At 41.9% G+C, this 17808-nt stretch overlaps 2 protein-coding genes across 4 annotated transcripts in view; both read left to right on the top strand.

Moving 5' to 3' along the window:
* LOC147300756 (ribonuclease inhibitor-like) overlaps positions 1-17808 on the top strand; it is a 92063-nt gene that overhangs the window by 56058 nt on the left and 18197 nt on the right. The window lies entirely within an intron of this gene.
* LOC147300758 (NLR family CARD domain-containing protein 3-like) lies at positions 6628-13077 on the top strand. Its single transcript, XM_086284822.1, has 2 exons — positions 6628-6901; positions 11303-13077. The coding sequence occupies exons 1-2, from the start codon at positions 6628-6630 to the stop codon at positions 13075-13077; spliced, it is 2049 nt and encodes a 682-aa protein (XP_086140948.1).

A 17808-nucleotide genomic window follows, 5' to 3' on the forward strand; every position in this document is an offset into this window, starting at 1 on the left:
GCAGGTGGGAACAGGAAGAGAAACAGCTGAGCCTCCGTCAGAGCAGCAGGAGGACGGTGGAGCTGAGGCAGGGTGAGTGTTAACACCACATTGTTGTAGTTTTGCTGTCAGAGTCTCTGAGTGTGTTTGTTTGTGTGACTGTAGAGAGAAGAAGAGTCACAGTGAGCTCTGTAGCTGTGATTGGCTCAATAATCACCTTCAATGGACTGAACGCAGAGAACGAGCCGAGGAACCTGACAAACCTGTTTGTGTGTGTGTCTGTGTGTGTGTGTGTGTGTGTACCTGTTTAGACATGTTTGTGAGGACAAAGAGTTGGTATGCTACTATGTGGGCTAATAGAGTCCCACAAAATGGCCGTCCTCACGAGTTTGAGGATATTTTTGAGGCTTTTTGGTGTCCTCACTAAAATCTGAAAACAAGTGTCTGTGTGTGTGTCTGTGTGTGTATGTGTCATAAAGAGAGTCGAGTTCACGGTCGCACACTTTCTATCTCAGAGGCTGTATCCCAATTCTTCGGAGCCCCTCTGATGACATGGTCCAAAAAATAAATCAATTGTGGCCACAAAATACTACTTCGTGCGCACGAAATGCTAATTTGTGGGCACGAAACACTTGACCAATAACCGTGATCCTTCCCAGGCCCTTGCAGTTGGTTGACAATAAAATCTATCCCGGCGTCCAGGCCCTGTAAAGCAACTGGGCTCTCAGTATCCTGTTTAAATGTCTCTCCGTAATAATGGTTCCTTGCATTGCAGGCTTTTCAAAATGCATTGTAGCTCATTCCCAGCCTAAAATAAAACTCACTCATACCGTCTCTGTCCACGGTGTATAGGTTTAGCCTACTCTCATGCTTGTGTCTCTACGCAGCTGTCCAGGAATTGTATCAATATGATGTTGCCACAAATGCGTAATTCGTTGCCACGTTATACCCATTTCGTGCTCTCGAAAATAGTATTTCGAGGGTATTTTGTGGCCACAATTTATTTATTTTTGGACCATGTCATCAGAGGGGCTCCGTACAATTCAGGTACTATTATTATACTATTAGTGTTAATTGTACTTTCTGCAGTGTTTAAATGATTACATATACACACAGTTACTGTCCCTCCACACATACGACTTGGTTCTCCTTCTATGCCCCAGCTTTGTTTACTTTTTCCCACCGAGGCTTCTAGACTTCTGATTGGCCAGCATTTCTGCACGGTTAGGAATATATCTCCACCTGTTGCTTTGGCATGTTCCTAGCAGTGTTTTCCTTCATTTCTGCCTTTACGTGTGGACGGGATTATTTTTGAAAACAAAAACGGAAAATCTCCGTTCTCAAAAATACCCGTGTACGTGTGGACGTAGCCTCAGTCTATGTATTTACTGCTTTGTGGTGAAGGTCCGTGTCTCATGTCAGTGTGTTTAGTTTGCGTTTCCTCTGTCTCATCTTGTCAATCACTCCCAGCTGTGTCCTGGGACAGGGATAAAGGGCAAAAAAACAAAAACCAACTAAATAAGCAGACAAAAAAAATATATATATATATATATATACACACACACACATACATCAATCACCTGGATCACCTGTTGAGAAAGAAAAAAGAAAACAAGCAGAAGAAAACGAGAGCAATACAATAAACAACATCACAATGATATATAGTAATATAACAGTAAATACTAAATATTAAACATTATTGTGCAGCACATAAGATCAACAGAACACAGTGTGCTTTGAGGTACACTCTAAGAACTAAAACTGATAATTACTTAAATATTTTGGTGCAACACACTGACATTTTAGACCTTCTTCAGAATACTGTATATACTATGGGCATCATGGTGCTGATCCAGAATCCTTACATTATTATTTATTACTAGAGCTACAATAATAAAGCAATGAGGAGGGGGAAGTAATAAATATGAAATAATGTATTTATGATGATTCCATTTGTTTCACTATCCACTCTGTGCAGGGCAAAGCTTATTACATGTATAGAGATACAATCATTTTACTGCTGTAAAATCCAAATTTTGTCTTATTTAAAATATAAATCTAATATAATCTGCATCTTAATGTATGTTCTTTAAAATACAGCGTGTTTTTAATATATTATAATTATAATAATGCATAATTATGTGGACATGTATATTAGATCGTTTTTTAGTGAAATATAATCCCCCCAGAAGGGCAGGAAATGCTCTGTAACTTACTTTAAAACTAAATATGTTCACTAAAACGGTGACAGAGCTACAGACCCATGACAGCCTTACACAGGTAGCCAGCAGCTGTGACCAGCACTACATGTGCAGTTAATAAAAGGACAGGTAATGTTTGTCACGCTGTTGCACACACAGCACGCTCGTTTGTTTCAGTTCGTCAAATTGCCACAAGACAACTTACCAACGTGTACGTAATAAGCTAATACTCCTGTGTGCTACACACTACAGTGTACGCTGTACACCTACTTACTGGGTTTGTCGCATCAGTCTGTGTCTCTGAGTTAACTTGTGTTTCTCTTACAGCTCCGGACCGCAAAAAATGCGCGTGCTCTTTGTGAGCTCGTTCCCGGCTCGTAACCAGCGCGTTCTGCCGTCGAGGGCGATCATTGGTTAAATGTGATCATGTGACTGATGCAAGCCAGATCCTTTTATTTAGCAAAACTGTGATTAATAGTTAAATATTATTGTTGAAGGGCACAGACAGGACTCCGCACGCACGCACACATTAAAAAAAAATAATACTTTTTAAAAAGTTGCCTCAACAAAAGGGCACCTTGGGCACCCATCAGGAAAGGGGCGGGTGCTCAAGCCCCTCTAGCCCCCCCCCCTCTGCACGTGCCTGTCGCAGAGAACGGGGGTGTGAGAAGACTCCAAAACCTCCCTCCGCCCGCTCATTGTAGTGTTGATGCATGTGTGTTCTAAGGTGCATTTCCCCAGCTTTGGAAAATTCAGAGGCACAGATGAAGCTGGGGTACACAAAAACTGTAAAGCCAGGTGGAAAAGGTTCAGATAAGATGTCTTCCTGTTCCCCCAGTACGTTAAAGGATCCTCTGATCTTGGAATGTTTCTCTCCGACACTCTCCACAATACTAAGGGGTTGGCAGTCCGTTATAATAAAACTCAGGACTGCATGGTCCAGAACAGACTTCCTAGGTGCTTGATTTCAAAATAATAAAACGCATGTTAATTAAAAAATGACGATAAAGCAGTTCAGTGTCAATATAGGCCGACCTGTGTTCATTCTCGGTGTGTTTGTCTCCTCATTTTCATGTTTGGTTCTGTAATGCCTGAACACTGAGGAGGTGCTTTTGATTGTGTAACAAAGCTCAGCAGAATAGAAAATAAATAATTTACACTGCAAGTCACATTGCTGTTTTTCCTATTCTGATAGATTACACTGAAACAAAGACAGACAAACTATTCCCTTATTTGCAGTTAAAAGATCAAAATGATCCCACACAGCAGAAACATTTTTTTTTCTTTCAAGCTCAATTTTGTTATGGAGAGATGTTTTTTTTTTTTTTTTTTTTATCTTTGCGAGAGTAATTTTGGTTTTTTGGGGGGTTTTTTGGTGGCGACTCATCCCATTGACAGATGCAGATGCGGTACCTTTTAAACACAGTTTAGCGCGTTGGTAATGAGCGATACAGCAGCTGTATCGATCACGTGACTTTTTCTTAAAGCGACACACGCACCGATACAGGTTTCGCTCTGTGAGCTTGATACAAGCGTCGGTGCATCAGTGTTGCTGGACCCATCACTACTATTTCGGAGTTGACGTCACGCCGCAATGCATTGTGGGAGCGCGGCGGCATTTTCGGGGTCTACGAATCAAATCAAACACACTGTGTTGGAACGACGATTACAAGATGCTTAAAAGCAGCTTAAAAGAGAATGGACTGTATAGAGACCGATTGCGTCCAGAGGCGAAGCGGCGGTACTTGCAGAAAATAGCGTGCATTGGAAATGTGGACCCGTATGAAATACGGCCGTGGAGTAGAAACCCTGAAGACCAACCGCTATTGACGTAGCCTGATATATTTCATACCTTATCTGTGGAGTCAGCGCGTACAAGTCGTCATTCAATCAAAGGTAAGTCAGCTCGAGTACAGCGAGTGAAATGCGTTTGATTTCCCTGCAAACATTCAGATTACTGCAGCATAAATTCATTCATGAGGGGAAATTACAGTGAGAACATGTGGAGACTGTTAGGTGGATAACATAGTGAGTTCAGTGCATTGATGAGACACTGTCCTGAAGGATTTAGTTATTCTCTATGGTTAAAGAAATTGCAATGATTTATTAATGTTTATTATAAATAATTCTAATTATACATCTTGCTTCCATATTTGTATCTTGTGTCACTAAAAATACATTTTATTTTAGTTTTATACTTTGATTAATGACCTGCAGAATCTCCTTAACATATTAAGTGATTCATAATTGTCACTTTATGCTTTCTCCATCTCTAAAGTGATGACATCCTTGCATTACATACTTTAGGTTCATTTTCTGCAGGCAGGTTTCTGACAGAACAGACAGATTTAGACTATAACATGCAGCGTTCTATAGATGGACACATAAAGAAATGAAAAATTACATGTATGTGCTAACTTTCTTGACACTTTGTTACATTTATGATAAAGTAGATTAAACACATTTGTGTCGGCCTTGGCTCATAGTTCTTGTCTTTAAATGAACTTTGTCTGTGTGTGTTTCAGGTGCTGCACTCTAAGACTGAATGAACCAGCATTGCAGCCATGGGTCACTGTGAGCATCACAGGGAAGGTTGAAGCCGCCCGCTGCACCTGTATGGCCGGAGTCGCAGAGACCTGCACCCACGTCGCTGCTCTTCTGTCTAAAGTAGACGGAACAGTGTTGATCTGTGGCACAAGGACTGTTACAGATGAACCTGCATACTGGGTTTTGCCTGGTAATAATACCAAGATACACCCAGAGGTTGGCCATAAGATAGACGACTTCTCTTCAGCTGCCCAAAAAAAGGCTCTTGATCAAAACATACACAGACCATCTGTAGTGACAGGTAAAAGGAGCCGTCCTCAAAAAAGAAAAACCCCACCTGCTACTGTGGAGGAGTTGTCACTGCTATAATGCCATCATGTTTTATCTAGGGGTCTAGATGTATGCCTGTAGTGCACTGCTGTGTAAATAATTTGCATTTACTGAATATGTACTGACTGAGTCCCACTGTTCAAAAGTTGAATAAAGAAACTAAATTATTTTGCCTTTTTTTTTTTTTTTTAAAACCACTTTATAGAACATCACATCAGTAACAGTGTAGAATCCATGTCATTTACAGTTTACAAATGACAAAATGTTTACACCAAATCATGAGTGTTTACATGATATCACCCACTACTAACATTACTTTATTTACTGTATCTTTTGAAAAAATAACAGCACAAGACTTAAGAACATTTAACAGGAGCAGGTTTCATTCTTCTCTGGTTTTATTATCACACTGTTCACCAAACGCAGCAAACCTTCACCATCTTATCCAGAAGGGTCACCTCTTCACCCTCACATGGAAGAAGTAATCTGATTGGCATGGTGGTTTGTTTGAAGCAGGTCCCTCGTGTAGCGCTGGAACTCAGTCACGATGTTTCATCCATTTCATCGGCTGGTTTGCTGCAATAATGCCAAATAATTAGCAACTCTATAAATAGACGGTAGTTCTGCAAAATCACTCAGTAGGATGTTTGTTCTAATTTGCTATGAGCTCAGAGCGCATCGAAAATGAAACTAATAGGCTATAAAGAGAGATATGAACATATTTAGAACTTACCGGAATGAAAATGTCTGGAGCACCAACAGATATTTGGAGATGGAAGAGAGCTGCACGTCAGCTCATCTCACAGCTGCTATCCAGGCTAGACGCCTTCGTTTGGTAACATCGATACACGAGCTGCCTCATGTCGCTTCCAGGTTGGGAAAGCATAAAAAGACAATCCAACCTTATTCCCGTGCCGGTCGTAAGATTGCAGCCGAGCACACAGCAAGTACGAACCATGGCTATGCTATCGCTCCTAGCTTAGACCCCCAAAATGGTGAATCGGGCCAAAATCCTTTCCACGCCCACCCCCGTGACATCACGCTCCGAAGCCCTATAGTGATGTGTTGTGGTGCTTTGCTCCCACCCCTTGTGTTCCGTGTTTTCGTCTTCCCTTCGTGTACTTCTTCATATTCGTGTACTATTAGTTTTTAGATTTTTGCTTAGTTTCCATGCTCACCTTCGCCATTTCTGTTTGTATCACCATGTGATGAATAAACTCACTTGCATCTGAGCTGCCTGCATAAAGGGTCCTTTGATAATTTACACACGGCTCGCAAACCGTGACAAAAACACTGGAAAAATTGGGCTGTTCTAAAACGTTTGACGGGTAGTGTATATATTTAGTTTATATATTTTCTTTATTTATAATAGTTTGTTTTATATTGTAGCAAAGTGTTACTTGGATACTTCTCTATGTGCTTCTTCATGTGCAATTTTGTTGCATTCTGAGCCTTAGAAATTTATTGTGATGAACTGCTGTTAGAATCAAGTTAAATTATGATAAATCAGACAATTACCTCTCCAGCTGTTGTTACAGTCTTTGTTTATCGGGTCCTTACAGGGTAAAAGATGACGACACCTAAAGAAATCCTTCTGGGGACTTTGGAGGATTTGGAACGTGATGACTTTGAAAAATTTAAGTGGCATCTGAAGAACGGGTCTGTAGAAGGTTTACCAGCAATCCCAGTGAGTAAACTGGAGAATGCAGAGAGGACGAACATAGTGGATCTGATGTTTGATACCTACTCTATCAACACTTTTGAAGTTGCTAAAAATCTTTTGGGGAGGATAAACAAGAATGATCTGTTGGAGAATTTAAATAAAACCATCCCAGAACCCACAGGTAAGTCAGGGAATGACTAAACAAAAAATACATAAACAATAAAAACCTTAGTTAACATTACACAGATGCCATTAAAATCTATATAAATAATAAATCCAAAACACTTGCCAACACTTTCAGGAGTGAGAGACTGCAGAAAGCCAACAGTTTATGTTTTATGCATCTGCACAAATAACCTCCTGTGTACACACATGAATATCTGCTCTTTGGGTTGGTTTGATTAAAATGGGACCAGCAGCAGGTTTTCTGCCCATTTTACAGATTTATATTGTCAGATTGGTTTTAGAGCTGTTTTATCAACATAAATGAGGCGACAACAACAGTTTGGGACACGTCACAAATATGATCAAAGTGCTTTTTCTTAAATCTATTTACCAGTTGAAGGTAAAGTTAAAAAAAATGGCTGCCATTTCTTTCTGCTGTTTGGAGACCCAAACAAAAAAATGCCCACACAGTAAATGCTTTTTATTATGGTTGATAAACAGGACACTAAGGTGATTGGTCAAAGGTTGGAGGAAAGCCACAGTTCTCCTTATTTGACTGAAATCCACCATTTCAGCTCATGTTTTTTCTTCTGCAGCTTTCTGGGAGATTCCACTTCAGCCTTCTGCTGGCAACGCTCCCATTACCAAGCTTCCCTTAGGCAGCATCATTAGAAGACATAGCATACATTTACACTGCTATGCTGATGATACCCAGCTCCATCTGTCCATGAAGTCAGATAACACACACCAATTAGTTAAACTGCAGGAATGTCTTAAAGACATAAAGACCTGGATGGCCGCTAACTTTCTGCTTCTTAATTCAGATCAAACTGAGGTTATTGTACTCGGCCCTGAAAATCTTAGAAATATGGTATCTAAGCAGATTCTTACTCTGGATGGCATTACCTTGGCCTCCAGTAACACTGTGAGGAACCTTGGAGTAATTTTTGACCAGGACATGTCCTTCAACGCACATATTAAACAAATATGCAAGACTGCTTTCTTCCATTTGTGCAACATCTCTAAAGTTAGAAATATCCTGTCTCAGAGTGACGCTGAAAAACTAGTTCTGTCATGGTCCTGGGTCGTTCAGCGTTTTGTTTCATTTTTGGTATCACCTTGTGTACTTTGTGTTAATTCTGATTTTGTATTAGTTCTTAGGTTGATCTCTACCTGTGTCTTTCCTCTGTGTTCTGTTCGTGTCCCCGAGTTTGTGTTGTAAAACAGTCTGTTTCCTGTTTTACTTTGAAGGTTTGTGTCTCGTCTTGTGAATTAGGATCAGCTGTGCTCCCCTCCTGTGTGTCATTCCCTCATTACCTTGTGTGTATTTATAGTATGTGTCTGCCTGTGTTCCTCGTTGTGTCGTCTGCATTACTGTGTTAATCAGTGTTACTACTCGTCTCTCTATCCAGCCTTCTTTGTGTCATCTCTGTGTATTCCCCGCTGTCCTTATGTTTTCAGGTTTGTCTGTTACAGTGGCAAAAGTATTCGGCCCACTTGAACTTTTCCACATTTTGTCACATTACAGCCACAAACATGAATCAGTTTTATTTGAATTCCAGGTGAAAGACCAACACAAAGCGGTGTACACGTGAGAAGTGGAATGAGAATCATACATGACTCCAAACATTTTTTACAAATAAATAAATGCAAAGTGGGGTGTGCGTAATTATTCAGCCCCCTTTGGTTTGAGTGCAGTCAGTTGCACATAGACGTTGCCTGATGAGTGCTAATGACTAAATAGAGTGCACCTGTGTGTAATCGAACAAGGCCGAACAAGGAGAGCGCTGATCCGAAATGCAGCCAAGAGGCCCATGGTGACTCTGGACGAGCTGCAGAGATCTACAGCTCAGGTGGGGGAATTATTAGTCGTGCACTGCACAAAGTTGGCCTTTATGGAAGAGTGGCAAGAAGAAAGCCATTGTTAACAGAAAACCATAAGAAGTGCCGTTTGCAGTTTGCCACAAGCCATGTGGGGGACACAGCAAACATGTGGAAGAAGGTGCTCTGGTCAGATGAGACCAAAATGGAACTTATTGTTCAAAATGCAAAACGCTATGTGTGGTGGAAAACTAACAGTGCACATGACTCTGAACACACCATCCCCACTGTCAAATATGGTGGTGGCAGCATCATGCTCTGGGGGTGCTTCTCTTCAGCAGGGACAGGGAAGCTGGTCAGAGTTGATGGGAAGATGGATGGAGCCAAATACAGGGCAATCTTGGAAGAAAACCTCTTGGAGTCTGCAAAAGTCTTGAGACTGGGGCGGAGGTTCCCCTTCCAGCAGGACAACGACCCTGAACATAAAGCCAGGGCAACAATGGAATGGTTTAAAACAAAACATGTCCATGTGTTAGAACGGCCCAGTCAAAGTCCAGATCTAAATCCAATCCAGAATCTGTGGCAAGATCTGAAAACTGCTGTTCACAAACGCTGCCCATCTAATCTGCCTGAGCTGGAGCTGTTTTGCAAAGAAGAATGGGCAAGAATTTCAGTCTGTAGATGTGCAAAGCTGGTAGAGACAGACCCTAAAAGACTGGCAGCTGGAACTGCAGCAAAAGCTGGTTCTACAAAGTATTGACTCAGGGGCTGAATAATTACACACACCCCACTTTGCAGTTATTTATTTGTACAAAATGTTTGGAATCATGTATGATTTTCGTTCCACTTCTCACGTGTGCACCACTTTGTGTTGGTCTTTCACCTGGAATTCCACTAACATTGATTCATGTTTGTGGCTGTAATGTGACAAAATGTGGAAAAGTTCAAGGGGGCCGAATACTTTTGCAAGCCACTGTAGTTTTTCCAGTTTAGGTTTATGTTTAGTTCTGCCCTCACCTTGGTTTGTTCACTGTAAATAAAACCTCACTCGCATCTCCACCACTGTCTGCAACTTGGGTCCTCATTTAACTCCACCGCACGACTGCTGCCCCAGCCGTGACAAGTTTATGCATTTATTACGTCAAGGCTGGATGACTGTAATTCATTATTATCAGCAAGTCCTAAAAACTCGCTGAAAAGGCTTCAGTTAATCCAAAATGCTGCAGCAAGAGTCCTGACAGGGACTAGAAAGAGAGAGCAGATTTCTCCTGTATCGACTTCCTGTTAAATCCAGAATTGAATTCAAAATCCTGCTCCTCACATACAAGGTCTTAAATAATCAGGCCCCATCTTATCTTAATGACCTTGTAGTACCATATCCCCCTATTAGAGCACTTCGCTCTCGCTCTGCAGGCCTACTTGTTGTTCACAGAGTATTTAAAAGTAGAATGGAAGGCAGAGCCTTCAGTTTTCAGGACCCAAAAAGATATATATTTTTTTTTTTTCAGTTGTATTATTGTAGGTTCTTTATCTTACAATATAAAGCACATTGGGGTGACTGTTGTTGTTATTTGGAGGAATTAAAAAAAAACTTTTATACTTGAAATTCTTTCATTTATTCTACATATTTATTCATCACTGGCTCCATAGTGTTGTTTATGTAATATGTGAAATGTTGCTAGTATTGATTTGGTGCTGTATAAATAAACACAATTAAATCAAATGTGTCTCTATAAAACCTGCCCTCAGTTATAACCCAAGTGTCAGGGCTCAATGGCTCATGAAAAGGAATGGAGTCAAGCACAGAACCAAAAAACGGAGGCTGAGTGACTTTTAACAGAAATGTATTTTACTAGATTTCTTGACGGAGAAAGCTGAATCACGGCTAAATTCAACAGCAAGCGAGGTATTATGAGAAGTGCAGAGCTGAGGCCAGAACATAAACTGAGGCAGGTCAAAGGAACAACAGGGGCAGAAACGGGCGAATAGAAACTATCCAGGATCACTGGAACAAAGGAGATAATAATCAGAGTGGTCCACAGTGTAGTGAATGAGTCCAAGATTTAAAAACTAAGAGGTGTTACGTGGCTGCAGGTGGAGATCAGCTGGAGGAGGAGATGAATTAAATCTGGGTACAGAGTGAGATGTGGGTGCACAGGGAGGCAGGCAGCTGAGGATGGCAGTTTGCAAGAGTGAGTTTTCCCAGCAGTGGCAGGGCAGAATCCTGAGGCGTGACTTATGGCGAGAGTTGGAAGATGTATCCAGGTGCCGACTAGGGAACAGGAAAGGAGGGTTACGCGAAACAAGCTGAGGAGCACAAGACAAAATGTGAGGCAGAGAACTGACTGTGGTAAGCAGACAATCTGGAGAAGGTTCATTGTGAGTGCTGCTCATAGATACTGCCGGAGTAATTGGCAACAGGTGAGGAGCACGGAGGAGTGAGGAGGGCTCCACCCAGGCGAGGAGAGCTGATGCTGTGGAAAGTTACTCAGACTCACTCGGATCATGACACCAAGAGTCCAGTGAACTGAACACATAACCACAGTAACCAGAATGCAGTTTTCTCATTTGTGTCATTTGCTGTTTATTCATGCAGAGATTCTCACTGAGTGTCAGCTCAAACTCAAGTCAGACCTGAAGCAGAAGTTCCAGTGTGTGCTCGAGGGGATTTCTACAACAGAAAACCCGACCCCCCTGAGTCAGATCTACACAGAGCTCTATATCACAGGGGGAGGGACTGCAGAGGTCAATGATGAACATGAGGTCAGACAGATTGAAACAGCATCCAGGAAACCAGACAGACCAGAAACAACCATCAGACAAGAAGACATCTTTAAACTCCCACCTGGAAGAGATAAACCAATCAGAACAGTGCTGACAATGGGAGTGGCTGGCATTGGGAAAACAGTCCTAACACAGAAGTTCACTCTGGACTGGGCTGAAGACAAAGCCAACCAGGACATCCAGTTCATGTTTCCATTCACTTTCAGAGAGCTGAATGTGCTGAAAGAGGAAAAGTTCAGCTTGGTGGAACTTGTTCATCACATCTTTACTGAAACCAAAGAAGCAGGAATCTACATCTTTGAAGACTTCCAGGTTGTGTTCATCTTTGATGGTCTGGATGAGTGTCGACCTCCTCTGGACTTCCACAAAACTGCAATCCTGACTGACCCTAGAAAGTCCACCTCAGTGGATGTGCTGCTGATAAACCTCATCAGGGGGAAACTGCTTCCCTCTGCTCGCCTCTGGATAACCACACGACCTGCAGCAGCCAATAAGATCCTTTGTGACATTGTTGACATGGTGACAGAAGTCAGAGGGTTCACTGACCCACAGAAGGAGGAGTACTTCAGGAAGAGATTCGGAGATTCGGAGCAGGCCAGCAGCATCATCTCCCACATCAAGACATCACGAAGCCTCCACATCATGTGCCACATCCCAGTCTTCTGCTGGATCACTGCTACAGTTCTGGAGTTTGTCATGAAGAACAAAGAGAGTCAAGATCTGCCTAAGACTCTCACAGAGCTCTACCTACGCCTTGTGCTATTTCACCTACAAACGAAGGACATCAAGTATGATGGAGGAGCTGAGACAGATTCATGCAGGAAGATCATTGAGTCTCTGGGAAAACTGGCCTTTGATCAGCTGCAGAAAGGAAACCTGATCTTCTATAAATCAGACCTGACAGAGTGTGGCATCGATATCAGAGCAGCCTCAGTGTACTCAGGAGTGTTCACACAGATCTTTAAAGCTGATGAGTGCCACATGTTCACCGGTGTCGTTTACTGTTTCGTCCATCTGAGCATTCAGGAGTTCTTTGCTGCTCTTCATGTCTATCTGACCTTCATCAACTCTGGAGTCAACCTGCTTAAGAAACAATCTCCTCGCTTTAAAATCTTCCAGAAAACACTTACTGTAAAAGACTTCTACCAGAGTGCTGTGGACAAAGCCTTAGAGAGTCCAAATGGACACCTGGACTTGTTCCTCCGCTTCCTCCTGGGTCTTTCACTGCAGACCAATCAGGATCTTCTATGCATGCTGACAGAGACAGGAAGTAGCTCACAGACCAATCAGGAAACAGTCCAGTACATCAAGAAGAAGCTCAGTGGGAAACTGTCTGCAGAGAAAAGCATCAACCTGTTCCACTGTCTGAATGAACTGGATGATCGTTCTCTAGTGGAGGAGATCCAACAGTCCCTGAGATCAGGACGTCTCTCCACAGATCAACTGTCTCCTGCTCAGTGGTCGGCTCTGGTCTTCATCTTACTGTCATCAGATCTGGATGAGTTCGACCTGGAGAAATACTCCCGTTCAGAGAAGGCATTTTTGAAGCTGCTGCCAGTGGTCAAAGCATCCAAGAAAGTGCTGTAAGTGAATCTATGAACAAATATGTTTAATAATGCTAGATGAATAAAAGAATATGTCTCCATTGTTATTCTTCCTCAGGCTGAGAGATTGTAAACTCTCAAAAAGAAGCTTTGAAGCTTTGTCTGAAATTCTCAGCTCCCCATCCAATCATCTGAGAGAGCTGGAGCTGAGCTCGAACTACCTGCAGGATTCAAAATTGGATTTGCTGTGTGTTGGACTAAAGAGTCCTGACTGTAAACTTGAAACTCTCGGGTAAGGATACAGACTTTTTGACACTTTTTGACTCTTAAATCTGTAAGTTTATCTTGATGCGGACGTTCAAAGTCAGCACAATTTTCCTTTTAAGTTCCTGAGTTTATATTTTTGACTGTCAGGTTGTCTGGACAGATGTTTTTATTTTATTTTATTTTTTTACTTGTCCCTAAAGTCAGAACTAAACCCACATGTAGATGACTTTCTGTTACTGGAGCAGCCTTCCTGAAGACAGCAGTGTGTTTTCATGCTTTTAAAGCCAAACTCACCTTTCAGACCTGGCTTTCATTTATTATCTATTTTTGTTTGTTTATTATATATTTATTTCTACTGTTTAACTACTGCTCACATCTTTTATCCTCCTTTTTAATTGTTCATTTCTTTTTACCCAGTGTTTCTATATTGCACTTTGTATTTGTCATCTATATTTATCATGCACTACTTTGCTCATTTATTGTTTGCTTTCAATGTTATTAAATTCCGGTCCTTTGGTATTCTTTACGGCCAAAAAGACACGGCTCAAAAGTGGTCTTTTTACTTTAAAAAATTATCTTTATTTTACATATCCGGATATGGAGACCTGAACACACAACCCCAGGTCTGAAGTACAAAACAGGAAGCCTAGTCATTTATATAGACATCACACACACTTTAAGTTTCGACCAAACACTCTGCTTAGTTTCACTTTTCGCCTGCAAAAGCATGTAATTTCCTGTCAGTCCTGTCGGCACAGAGTGTACTCAGATTTGGGCCTTTCTTATAAAGCAATATAATCAGCATATAAGTATTTAAGATTATAAATTTAAACCTCAACAATGTTCTTACCTGGGGTCCGTTCTTCGTACCTCGCTTACTACATCCAAGATCAAATCATCGCGCCAACTTTGAGCTTGCTATTCCGGTACTCCGAACACACCTGTTGTTGACGATTAGTATAGCTGGATGAAGTAATGTGAGATCACTGGGTGGCTTAACAGGGGCTACGCATCGATAGTAGAAACATTGATCGGCAACCCTTTGTTTGTTTATTGATTTCACACAGATACATACAGGTCATTTCCTAAAAAAGGGAAATGTACTATTAACATTCTATTACATGTATGTGATTATTTTAGATGTAATTCATATTTCAGAGTAGTAATTGCAAATTACTTTGTGTAATCAAGATGAGAGACCACGGCTATAAAAGCGAAGGTGGATTTGGGAAGTCTGTCGCAGCCATGTGCTGTCCGTATACGCGAGCCACCCATTGCGGAAGGTGCAAGATTGATAAGGAGAGTCCTCAGAATCCAGCGTATATTGCGGGACAGACAGGATCCTTTAGCTCAGCGTGACAGTGTGCTCATAGAGAGATATCGATATTCCCGTGAGGGTATTATTTACTTAACCAACTTGTTGACGAGGGGGTGCAGGACCACCACCTGTCTTTTGTTGCTCTGCCCTTTTCTTGGTTGCTGTTATGAACAAACAGATTATTCCAGGGTCTCTTTCCAAGAGACTAAAAGCAATATAAGTGATAAATATTACCATTCTGTAGAATATTCTTATATTTCACTTTTACTTGTTCCCATGTTCTAGTGGGTCCTGTTGTGGCTCTAATGTGAAAGGGGATATAATGTAATATAATATAATATAATGTAATATAATATTGGATAATATAGTGTAATATAATAAATCTACCCTACCGCCTACTGGTGTTGGCCAGAGGGGCCGATGGCGCGATATGGCAGCCTGGCTTCTGTCAGTCTGCCCCAGGGCAGCTGTGGCTACAACTGATTAAACTCTGAAACTCCTGAAATCCCTCACTCAAGAGTTCTTGCTCTGCTGCCGAAAAATACCGAGCGCGCTCCTTCGACATTTCCGCCGACCAATCAGAGGGTTGCCGATCAATGTTTCTGCTATCGATGTGTAGCCCCTTTTACGACACCCAGTGATCTCACATTACTTCATCCAGCTGTACTAATCGTCAACAGCAGGTGTGTTCGGAGAACCGGATTAGCGAGCTCACCGTTAGCGCGATGATTTGGTCTTGGATGTGTCATTTGATCTTGGATGTAGTAAGCGACGTACGAAGAACGGGCCCCAGGTCTCTGGTTTGTTTGTTTGTTTGTTTGTTTGTTTGTTTGTTTGTTTGTTTTGCTCAGTTCTGTTTTTCTGAGGTTTTTTAAGTTATTAAATTTGTAACTCTAGTGATTTGTGTATGTGACAGAGAGGCACTGCTAGGGATTTTTTGACACAAGTTGTTCTTGTAAAATCAGTCTGTGGAGGTTCTCAGACATCCAGGTCACCGTAGTCTAAGGAGCTTGGAAAGAAAAGCGTCTTCTTTAAGTTTCCTTGAAGATGTTTCACCTCTTATGAGAGGGTCAAATGGTGGAGTAGGGCAGTCAGTGAAAGGGCAATGGTGGTGGCTCAGGGTTTGTATGTTTGGGGGGTTCAGAGGGAAAAGATGAATGCAGGTCTGGAGTTGGTGTGTGAGAGCAGGGAGTGAATTCAGCATCCTGACAACCTGGATGAAGCTGTCTCTCAGTCTCCTGGTTCTGGCCCGGAGGCTCTTCAGTCTCCTCCCTGATGGCAGCAGGTCCTGACAAGCATGTTGATAGTGTCACCACCCGATCGTTGGGGGGTGGAGTCTTCTGTGCTGGGGTGTCGTTCTGTGTCTCAAAGCAAGAGAAAATTTCACTTAGCTCTTACGGTAATGTGGTGGACCCGACAGCGGTCTGAGGAGTGGGCTTGTAGTCTGTGATGGTCTGTATCCCTTGCCACAGCCTCTGAGTATCTCTGCTGTCACTGAAGCTTTGCAAAATCCTCCTGGAGCACTGCATTTCCACCTCTCTGATGCATGTGACAGGTTTGCCCTTGCTGTTGTTAGGCTCACCTCATCCCCAGCTTTCAAGGCTGCATTTCTCACCCTCAGGAGCCTGTAGACCTCACCTGTGAGCCATGGTTTCTGATTGGCCTGGACAGTGGTCTCTATGACCTCATCGATGCCTTTTGAGATGTAGCCAATGACAGTTTCTGTATATTCCTGCAGGTCTGTGGTGTTGTCATGTGTGGCGGCCTGTTTAAGGATCTCCCAGTCTGTGGTGGAAAAGCAGTATTGCAGGTCCTTCTGGCCACACACGTACCTGCTTACGAACTGGTTTAGTGACTTTGACCAGGGGCCTGTATGCTGGCATTAGCATAACAGTGATGTGATCAGAGGCACCAAAGTGGGTGGGGGGCTTTGTAATCTCTTGGTGGTGAAAACATTATCCAAAAAGTAGTTTCCTTGTGTTGGAAATTCAATGTGTCTATGCAGTAGTAAACATAGGGGGTGTCCAAATTCATGGGCTGCATCCTCCTGAGGATGCATTTGTAGACCGATTACGTCACAGCGACACGATGAAGGCTGTCCAAATTCATAGACTCCTCTGAATGCAGCCGACCAATGCGTCCTCTTTTTCCCCAAAATTAAAGGATGGGTCGGGTGTGTCCTTCGTGGCCCACCATATCCCAGAATTCATAGCGTGGCCCATCCAATTCCACTTTCCGGCAATGGCGGTCGCTATTAAGTTTTCAATATTACTCTTATTACTCTTTCTGGGTCACAAAATAAACTTTTAACATATTTTCAGGTGAGAATGTAGCTGTGTAAACTTTAAATATCTGCTCAGTTTATCAAGATATCGCATATTTGCAAAAGTGCTCCGACGTTTCTGAGACGTCTGTTACCCACCAGCTCGATAGCTAGCCGAGAGCTCGAGGGTCAGTAGAGCCGCCGAGAACAGCAAACTCCCGGCACATCATGTTCAGATCACCGCGGTCTTTCGCTACTCAGGTTAAACGTAATATATAAGTGACTTAGACAACCTAAAAATGTTATTGTTTGACTTTTTTCAGTGTTTTATTTGTTCCTGAGTAAATCAGTTTGGCTGAGATTAAAGTTATTAGATTAGATTAGACAAAATAAACCTTTACAGTGGCAAAAGTATTCGGTCCCCTTGAACTTTCCCACATTTTGTCACGTTACAGCCACAAACATGAATCAATTTTATTGGAATTCCACGTGAAAGACCAACACAAACTGGTGTACACATGAGAAGTGGAATGAAAATCATACATGACTCCAAACATTTTTTACAAATAAATAACTGCAAAGTGGGGTGTGTGTAATTATTCAGCCCCCTTTGGTCTGAGTGCAGTCAGTTGCCCATAGACGTTGCCTGATGAGTGCTAATGACTAAATAGAGTGCACCTGTGTGTAAGGCAAGGCAAGGCAAGTTTATTTGTATAGCACAATTCAACAACAAGGTGATTCAAAGTGCTTTACAGAGACATTAGAAACAAGAACAAATAAAAAGCATGATTTAAAATTGATTAAAACAAGCAAATAAACTAACTAACTAATTAACAAACAAACAAACAAACAAACAAACAAAACAGTATATAAAATCAAAACAGATAAAATCAGAACAGTAGATAAAATCAGTAGTTAAATGTAAG

Source organism: Aulonocara sp. 'chitande type north' Nkhata Bay, unplaced genomic scaffold (assembly GCF_057382095.1).
Source record: "Aulonocara sp. 'chitande type north' Nkhata Bay isolate Kocher_YH1m ecotype deep benthic unplaced genomic scaffold, A_spYH_male_GT1.1 unmapped_scaffold_2, whole genome shotgun sequence".
NCBI lineage: Eukaryota > Metazoa > Chordata > Actinopteri > Cichliformes > Cichlidae > Aulonocara > Aulonocara sp. 'chitande type north' Nkhata Bay.

Excerpts from the sequence above, each read along its gene's own strand:
- LOC147300758 (XM_086284822.1), top strand. The coding sequence starts at position 6,628 with ATGACGACACCTAAAGAAATCCTTCTGGGGACTTTGGAGGATTTGGAA. Across the intron at positions 6,902-11,302 it reads AACCATCCCAGAACCCACAG|AGATTCTCACTGAGTGTCAG; the intron begins GTAAGTCAGGGA and ends TTATTCATGCAG.